Source organism: Rhagoletis pomonella, unplaced genomic scaffold (genome assembly GCF_013731165.1).
Source record: "Rhagoletis pomonella isolate Grant_MI unplaced genomic scaffold, Rhpom_1.0 Rhpom_scaffold_00504, whole genome shotgun sequence".
Lineage (NCBI taxonomy): Eukaryota > Metazoa > Arthropoda > Insecta > Diptera > Tephritidae > Rhagoletis > Rhagoletis pomonella.
This window is the reverse complement of record NW_023459058.1, coordinates 4,792-14,815: the sequence shown is the minus strand read 5'-3', so window position 1 is coordinate 14,815 and position 10,024 is coordinate 4,792. Positions and strand designations below refer to the sequence as shown.

General features: G+C 33.2%; 1 protein-coding gene across 1 annotated transcript in view; it reads right to left on the bottom strand.

The window, feature by feature from the left end:
• The window catches only part of LOC118751041 (protein dachsous-like), a 59,165-nt gene extending 49,906 nt beyond the window's left edge, over nt 1-9,259 (bottom strand). Inside the window, exons 1-2 of the mRNA XM_036485804.1 lie at nt 9,251-9,259; nt 3,444-3,624 (exon numbers count right to left, since the gene is read on the bottom strand). Of these exons, the coding sequence (XP_036341697.1) occupies nt 3,444-3,624; nt 9,251-9,259 (190 nt within the window). The remainder of the gene's footprint in view (nt 1-3,443; nt 3,625-9,250) is intronic.
• Between the last annotated feature and the right edge of the window lie 765 nt (nt 9,260-10,024).

Sequence of the window (10,024 nt, the reverse complement as noted above, 5' to 3'; positions counted from 1 at the left end):
GTTGAGTGTGCCATCTAATAAATAGTGTCGTCATTCTCCTTAGCTGCTTTTAAATGATGTCGTCACAAATTGCTGGCGGAGACATGAATACAGTGTAAGAAAATTCTTTTTCTATAATTGTTTCCTTATAGAAAGGTTGGTTTCTTTTCCACCTTAGACATTCCGAATTCGTTCAAAATATGCTAATTTAAAACACAGAATTCTTTCAGTGTTCCTCCGGGGTTTTGGACATGTACTGTTTCATCAATTTAATAGTGTTCGCTTTATTTTTGTGGAAACGAAAAATGTTTTGCAAGTTATGGATCATTTCTACACTCTTTCTTCAAATATTTCTCGTATTCCAGCTTTGCGCAGGCGTTTAGTTTTTCGCGTCGTGTTTTTACATATTCGTAATTTAAATTTTTTTAATAAAATCAATTGGGGGTAGTTCATGATTGTGTGTGGATTAATATCACAACACTGAGGATTTGGCAATAACCTTTTTCATCTATTAAAAAACAACACTTACGGGGCAATGTTTATTGCAAGAACAAAATTTTTTTCTATGAACCGACATACTTTAAGCATTGTTGACGCGATTTCCATTTGAATGAGGAAATAGCGTCAATGACTTTATTTCCAAATTTTTGTTGACTTTATTTCACTTTTGAAAAGGTAATAATGTCAATTGGCTTTATTTCGCACCAGGGTGGGCATACACTGAAAATAAAATTTCCTAAAAGTGCTACGAAAACCTTTCGTAGTGTTGGTTTTTGTACAATGTATAAAACTTTCGTTCATAATACGAACATATTTTTCACAACGAAACAAGATTTTACGAACCATACGTAAATATAACGAAAGGACTTTCATAAGGCATTTTTTCAGTACAGTTTACGAAATCTTACGTTTATTTTACGAAACACATTCGTAAAGCACTGAACAAATCTCTGTACGAATAATTTTGTATATTGTACGAAGGCATTCGTAATATTTACGTAGGGTTTTAAATTTACGAAATCTACAATTCCGTATTCGTACAATTTAGTTAATACTTTCGTATAAAGTACTAATGCAGAAAAATGTTTTTTTAATTCGTACAACGAAAATTTTCGTACAATATACTCAATTGCCGGCAGTTTAATATTTCATCATATTTTTATGTATCGCGTGTCATTGCGGAATTACTTGTTGTTAAACGTTTTAAAAAGGGATTTGCTGGATAAAAAACAATATAAAATTAAATATTAAAGCTGTGGATATACTATGCTTTTAAGCATACAATGTTTTTAACATCGCCTACGCTGCGCCTTGCGCTGCAATCAACGGCAAGCCTAAGCCAGGAGCACTACGTAATGTAATTAAAAGTAAGTACATGTATGACTTCACTGAAACTTGCGTTTCAGACGCCTTATAATTTTCCTTTAATTTATAGTCGTCAAGGAAACAAACATCGATGAAGCTGCGAATCTGTCAAGTGCCTCTACATAAAAATATTATAATGTTTAAGAAAGTAAAACCAGTATTTTTTATATTCTTTCATATTTTATATCTTATTATACCCGAGCGCACTTGTGTACAAAGGTATATTAATTTTGTTCACATAACGGTTGTTTGTAACAGCCAAAACGAATCGAGATAGATATAGACAAATATATACATAAATGCTCAGAATGAATAGAGAAATCGATTAAGCCATGTCTGTCTGGCTGTCCGTCTGTCCGTCCGTCCGTGTACGCGATAACTCGATCAAAAATTGAGATATCTCAACGAAATTTGGTATGTAGGTTTCCGTTAATCCAAGGTAGGTTGGTATGGGCGAAATCGGACTGTAACCACGCCCACTTCCCATATAACGGTAATTTCCAAAAATACGAAAACTGCGATATTTTAGTAACTACTAAAGATAATTCACTAAAAATTAATATTTACAGTAATTTTCAGACGAAAAATAAGAATATTATTAATTTTTGGAAAATGGGTGTAGCCTCGCCCACTTATGGTTACATGTGTATATCTTGGTAACCGCTGCACCGATTTCTTCCAAACTTGGCACAGTTGTTGGCCTTGATACAGCATACTAAATGGCCGAAAATTTTAAAAATCGGACAATAACCACGCGCACATCCCATATAACGGTTATTTAGAGAAATACAAAATCTTCAATAAATCAGTAAATATTAAAGCTTATTTATTCAAAATTGATGCTTGCAACAATTCTTTACCAGGAAATACGTTTATGGTAAAATTTAGGAAAATGGGCGTGGTACCGCTCACTTATGATCACATATATGTATATCGGTAACCGTTCTACCATTTTGTACCAAACTCGGTATTTTTATTGTGCTTGCCACAAAAAAGAAAAACGTTGAAAATTATTGAAATCGGACTAAAATTACGGCCGCTTTTCATATAACGGTAAATTTCAGAAATGCTTGAAACTGTAATATTTCGAAATTTAAAGACGCTAATTTACTCAAAATTGATACACCCCGGCTTACCATCTAGCGGTAGGTTTCGGAAAGGTGAAAAAAATATATATTTAATACTTGCGCCGGGTATTTAATGTTCGGCTCCGCCCGAACTTAGACTTTCTTACTTTTTATAGTTAGTTTTGTTGAGTCTCATAGTTTAACACTTTGCATCAATATACTTTATTGAATGAAGCCTAAGCAATAAAAAATATGTAGTATAGAACCTATTCGTATGCATATAAATAAAAGACTTAAGTTTTATTATAGGTAATATAACCTTTTTTATTAATTCTACTGTGTAGTCAGAAAATTCTTCTTATTTCGTAGAACGTAGATTCCTTTTATTATTAACACTATAAAAAAACATGACTAAAAATATAGCACAACACTTTCATTAATGTTAAGCGTTTTTTGCAAAATGTTTTGTTAAACAAAAACGCCTAAAATTAACGATAAAAACAAAATAAAAGTGGTGTGTTATAATTCGTAATATGTTTTTTACAGTGTGGAGAATGAAAGCAAAATCGCACATTCTACGAAACAAGCGCAGATTTTTCGAAAGTAATTTCGTTAAATATACGAATTATTTCTGTGCATTTTACAAAAATTTCGTAAAAAAATAAAAAAAATAGTACGATTTTTTTTAGTAAATAGTACGAAATTCGTTAGTAAATAGTACGAATACTTTCGTAAAATGTACTAAAAATCCGATGCCTCATATTTTCGTAGTATGTACGAAAACGGTTTTGTACAATCAACGAAAACTTTCGTGGCTCAAAATGACGAAAAATTTCGCAAGATTTACGCAAGTTTTCGTTATATTTACGCAGGTTTTATTTTCAGTGTATCTGTAAAGTTCTTTATATTCCTTTGATAGAGTTTATGAATACAATTGTAGGAAAAAACCTCAAAGATCTATTATTGGCTTTTCATTTAACTATTTGAAGTTTAACATATTATTTTTTGTATACAGGTATATACAGTACTCACCTCTATCTATTGCAATAACTGGAAATTCATATGAGCTTCGTTTCTCATAGTCTAACTCGCTGGTAATGCAAATCTCACCCGCAGCAGAACGTACCTCAAAATCAGCAAGCTGTTTGATGCCATTGCCCAGTGTATAATTGACTATCGCATTAACGCCACAATCTGGGTCACTGGCTGACACCTGCAAGCAGAGAAAAAAGTAAACGATTTCTAATGATAATCCGCTTAATAGAATATTTTATAATGTCTTTTTGAAACGATTTCCTAGTTTTTCTCTTTTAAGTAATATTTTTCGTTAGAGAGAAAACAGCAGACAATATTCGCCAATGATTCATTCCCAAAGCCATTCTTTGTATGAAATAAAATAAACAAATAAGTTATGGAAATAGTAAGCTGGTCTTAGAATTAGGGCTGAAGATTTGACTCAGGTAATCAGCTACCAGGACAGTATAGTAATTACCAGGGAACGGATTTTATGGAAATTGCCTTTTTTTCTGCTAAAGAGATAGAGTATATTCGATTAAGAATGTCCACGATTTAGCTTTCCCTGATTCCATATATACACATTTGATGTTGCCTTTTTTTGCCTTTTTTAAGATATTTGCCTTTTTTTTGCCTTTTTTTAATATATTTGCCTTTTTTTGCCTTTTCTACCTTTAGAAAAGTGATTATAGCATTTACAATTTTTTTTTTTTTTTTAGATTAAAAAATATACACATGCCCATGCGGCTTATAGAAGCTCAAGGACCTCTTGCCAAATTAGTGTTGAAAAAATTCAAAGCCGTTTTCTCAGCTAACGTAGGCTTGAAGACAAAAAGGGGTGTGGATAAAATTGTAAAGTGCGAGGAAAACGCCCTTATTCCTGATAATATGAACGTTTCAAACGTTCCATATTTAAATTGGGATCCCTTGTATCAACTTACGTCGATCGCACATTTAGTACATTCAAGGCTTTTCTTCGCGAAAATCGAATCAAAATGCTGCCAGAAAACTTCAAAATGCATCTTGTAGTTCAATGTTACTACAACTATACAGACTAAAGTTTTATGAGTTAGAAACTCGAAAGGATAAAATAGTCAAAGATTCAAAGTACAAATTTTTCATATAATGAAACTAGTTCATAGTTTTTCTCTTTTTACTTGTAATATAAACATTTCTAAAAAAATATATTTTTTGATTGTTCTTCGTATTTTCTGTCTTTTTTAGCGCCTTATTTTGCTTTTTTGCAATACCTTTTTTTTTGCCTTTTCCTGCCTTTTTCGCTATTTTATTTTGCCTTTTTTTGCCTTTTTTACAATACCTAGTGCCTTTTCCTGCCTTTACCGCTATTTTATTTTGCCTTTTCCAGCCTATTTCGTTACTTTATTTTGCCTTTTGTATAAGTTTTTAGGTCCTAAAAATCCGTTCCCTGGTAATTACCCAAGTTACCGGACACCCGAACAATGTAGATATGTAAGACTTAAGCGCATTTACGAGTATATACCGCAAACGAACGTACATAGGAAAATTTTCCATACCATATGGTGAAAAATTGTATTATATATCCGCATCTAAAGGTAGTAGCAATAATTTTACGACTGCACAGGTATTATTTGGAACTGCATTTATAATATCTTTGGAATTTGGAAGTACAATGGTGAAGGTGAAAGAGAATAACAAGTGTGTATATAATTAAAATTCGGGTAAAGCCGTATATTACAAGTAGATACTCATCTGCAGATAGAAGTTATTTTCAGATGCTTTGCGAGAGCTGTATTCCTGACCCTGTAAGCCGTGACTAAATATGACTATACGTTAGTTTTGGAGGAGTTTGAACACATCCAAATCTTTTGGTTTCAAGGAGAAATGGTGAATTATACATTTAAAGTCAGATAAGCGCCTTTCTGAGCTTGATGAAGAGGCGGGAATGGTAAGACATATCTTCGCTAAAGACACAACCTTGTCTAGGGTGTGTTCCCTGGAGAATTTTTATCTGTCAGACGATATAAAACTTAAAACTCTTAGTTACACGCTAAGGCGCGCCGTCGAAAAGAAAAACCCCCGGGTTTATTTCTGCCATGAAAAACAGCTTCTTATCGTCGTTAAAAGTACAAAACCGCGCTTCAACAAAATGCAAAACCTCGTATCGAAAGAATGCGAAACTGCGTATGTGAGGTTGCATAAATTATTTTCAAGAGAGTAAAAACACTCATATTTTAAAGTGGTTCTCTTTTTTATAAAGCATCGCATTTCTGGCCAGTATATTTCAGGACGAAGGGATAAGGATTGGATGGAAGGAAGGAGTTTGTGTGAGCAAATCCAATTTTTTAAAACAGTACGTATATCCCCTTTGCGTGACGACGTTAAGGCGCACATCACAAATCCGAGGAGAAGCCAGCCTATTATTATTAATACTTGAAAACTTTCTGTAAACGACCAGACCCATCCGATGGTTAAACATCCCTCGATCACCCTTCATCTGTATGTGCACAGTTGTACTTTAGTTGTCGAACGGAGCGAATGAGTAACCCCTTTTTGAGTCTATGTACCCTGTAGTCAAATGTACTAGTTGTAAACTACCTCACAACTAGTATGAACCGCATGCCCAACTAGTCAGCCAACTATCTTTTTTCTACGCAATCAACTGGTATTTTTAACATGGGGATGTTCTACAAGATGGCAATTGTCAGATTTCGGTCAGAAATATACCAGTCTCATACTAGTTCAAAACAGACAGAAAAATACTAGTCCAATTATGGACCAAAACCGCTACTTTGGAAGTCAAAAGATTAAATGAATTCATGAATATACAAGGAAAGACTTTTGATTAAGTACACTTTAAAATATTACACATTTTTATTTAGCAGCCCTAGATTTGCCAATAATTAGTGTAAAATTTTTTGAGTATTAATTAAAAGGAAAAATAAATTTCAATACATTCGAACATAAATTTAAAGGCATTTTCCATTAAATGACATTAAAAGTAAAAGCTTTCAGGTACAATAAATACTACATTTTTATCTTTTTTTATTAATATGGAAAAGAAAACATTTTAGTTAAAAATAAAACGAATACTTTAGTTCAATTTGTATGAACCAAAATAAAAATAAAAGTTTTCATTGAAATAAATTAAATTCATTAACTTTGCACATTTCAGTCATTTCGTTTTAAAAATTGTTTAAAGTAATAATTAATGTTTAAAATTTGAGATTTGGATAAGAATAAAATAACTATATAATTCAAGCAGTTAATAAATATTCCTAATTTTTTTCTATACTTTGGCTTGTTGATTGATAATTAAAATTAATCAAATAATTATATTAATTTTTAATTAAAAAGAGTCAAAAATAATTGAAAATGATCAAAAATAACAAAATAATGATGTAATTAAAATTAACGAATTAACTAAAAAAATTGTTTCAGTACATAATTATTAATCATTAAAAAGGTGCTAATATCGGTATTTAACCATTAAACGGTTATTCAAAAAAACATGCTTTAATTAAAAATCATTATGAATATTAATCATTATTTAACAAGTATGGTATAATTACGAGTACGTACTCGCTTTAACGGTTTACAATATACCCAAATAAAAGTTATAATATTTTGTGTACTCTATTGTATTCAACTGTCGAAGTTAAATAAAACAGGGCATGAATACATAAATACGTTTTGTACTTGGTACAAGTCTGGTGATTTACGAACGAGTTCGGTTGCAGTCAGGAGATTACAGTTGCAAACTAGTTTTTTTCTTGACTAGTTTGGCGTTTCACTGCAGGGTATGTGTAGCATTCACACATTTATTTAAACCAAACGCAAATAAAATTAACCTAACCGCAAATCAATTTATCCCAAACGCAAATTAAATTAAGCCAAACGCAAATTAATTTAACACAGACGCAAATTAATTTAATCTAAAAGTGTGTTTGCATTGTTCAACTTTGCGTTCAACATTTGCGTTCAACTCAGCGCAGGGTTGCACGAAAAAAAAGTTGAATGGCTAAAAATATCAAAATATGAAAAAATATCAAAATATTCGCCATAAAAAGGTGTTTGCATTGTTCAACTTTGCATTCAACTTTTGGTTGAATGGCCTTTCAACTAATCGCTTTCAACAAAGTTGGTCGCCAGCCAACATTTAGCCATTCAACTTTTTTTTCGTGCAACCCTGCGTTGAGTTGAACGCAATTGTTGAACGCAAAGTTGAATAATGCAAACACTGCTTAAATGCAAATTAAATTAAACCAAAGGCAAATTTTATTAATCCAAATAGAAAGCTGTCTGCCGCTGTGGTGTAGTGGTAAGCAGTGCGCGCTTTCACTCCGCAACGCCTGGGTTCAAGCCCTGGTCAAAGCAACATCGCAAAAAAAATATAGAAAAAAGGTTTTTTCTTAACAGCGGTCGTCCCTCGGCATGCAGAGGAATACCAAAGTAAGTGCATAATTTACTTATTCATATAAAGAGTTTAGCGGATTTCCCCAAAACGGTATATGAAAACCTCCCCTCTTCATATACCGTACATCAAATAAATCCGAGCAAAAATATATACCCAATATAGTGTACTATGTAGCACAAAAATTATAATCACATATATCTGTATATATAAATGTGAATGTCTGTTTGTTTATTACCTTATAACTTTTGAACCACGACACGGAATCGCACGAAACTTTGCAGACTTATTTGTTTTTACCCCAGGAAGGTTATAGGTGTGGTTTTATTTGCAAATATGTCGTAAATTTCGCAGCTGTAACTTCGGAACCATAAGTCAAACGGGAGACGTTTATGGTAAGGTATATATAAATTAGTTTCTAAAAAGGGGCGTGGCATATAACATAGGCATGGAATTTTGTTTCAGCTATAACTTCGGAACCATACGTCGCATGAATTTGAAATTTGATATGAGGTCATATCCATGGTTACAAGGTTATTATAAGGCTTATATAAATGAGTTTATAAAAGGGGGCGTGCCACATCCAGTAGGTTTTGAAGTTTAATCAGCCATAACTTCGTAACCATAAGTGCTTCGTAACCATGGTAGCTTCTTATAGTAAGATAAAAATAAATGAGTTTATAGAAGAGGGCGTGGCTCATCTCATAAGTCACATGAACCTGAAATTTGGTACGCAAACATATCTATGGTAGGTGCTTATAGTAAGGTATATATACATGAGTTTGTAAAAGGGGGCGTGGACGTTTTCTTCAGCCATATCTTCGGAACCACAAGTCACGTGACGCCTTTAATTCCTTCTGATATGCCTTTCCAATTTAAAAAGCTTCAGTTTCCAGTTCGCTTAGATTTTGCAATGACAATAAACAAGAATGCCTTAAAATAAACCCAACTCTTTATCGATAATAAAATGTATGTTAAATGCATTGGAAAATGCATCTATGTTAATAGATGTTTTGAAGTACTAGAAAACAAGCTGTGGAATAATATTAGGGTTATTATTAGTAAGAAATTAGATAGTTAACATTTAGTTATTACAATACAACGTTGGTATTTCTACTATTATTTAATTTATTGGAGATATTTTAATATAAATAAAAACACCTGATTTGCCAAAAACGTATTACTGCTTTTCATTCCATGGCACCCCTGCTAACAAATATTCTACCATATTATGCTATCACGGCTATATTAAAATTAGAGAAAAAATGAAATATAACATCGTTACATAAATTATTTTTCATATTTGCATAAGGACGTGGGGGGAAACCCGCGGGAAAAAGCTAGTATATAATAAAGTACACACACCCAAATATTTTCTCTACCGAATCAAAGTCTCATGGAATCGATTTATACACACATATTAACCCCTCACCTCAATCATTATGACAGAAGATAAGCAGGAAAAACCCCAATCCTTTCACACCCAGCAAGGCATAAGAACGAGGTCAAAATCCCAAGCCGAAGAAGATGAAATCGCTTACAATCATAAAAAATTCATTTATGAAATTTCTAGACTGGGCAAATATTGCGTGAAGTGGTGGAGCATTAGCGAAACCGACCACAGTGAAGCAGGACTGAAAACATATCTGGAGCACCTCAAAAAATACCTGGCCCTGGTAGACGCAGCTAATGAAGCAATCCAGATCAGCAATGCAGATGAGAAGACGCGGAAAATGTGCGATGCCTCATACGACAACTCCAGTGACAACGGGTTGAACACAAAGCTGAGAATTAACGAGTTGCTCAGACAATTCCAGCAAAACTCGGAACCCATCAGAAACAACATATCCGTTTTGATGATGCTCCAACCCCAAACCGATTCGTACAATTACCTGAAATTAACTGCTTGTGATACTGAAGTCTTCTATGGAGGATACGAAGACTGGCCATCGTTCAGGGACATGTTCACAGCAGTGTACATAAATTACCCCAAATTATCTCAGGCTCAAAAGTTGTACCACTTAAGGCAAAAAACTGGCGGGAAAGCAGCCCTCCTTATTAAAAATTATGCCCTTAATGACGTAAATTTTGCTCTCGCTTGGGACGCACTCAAATCCCGCTACGAAAATCGTAGAATTGTCGTTGGCAATCAAATTAAAACTCTTTTTAACCTTCAGCCCGCACATACAGAAAACGGTGAAAAGAT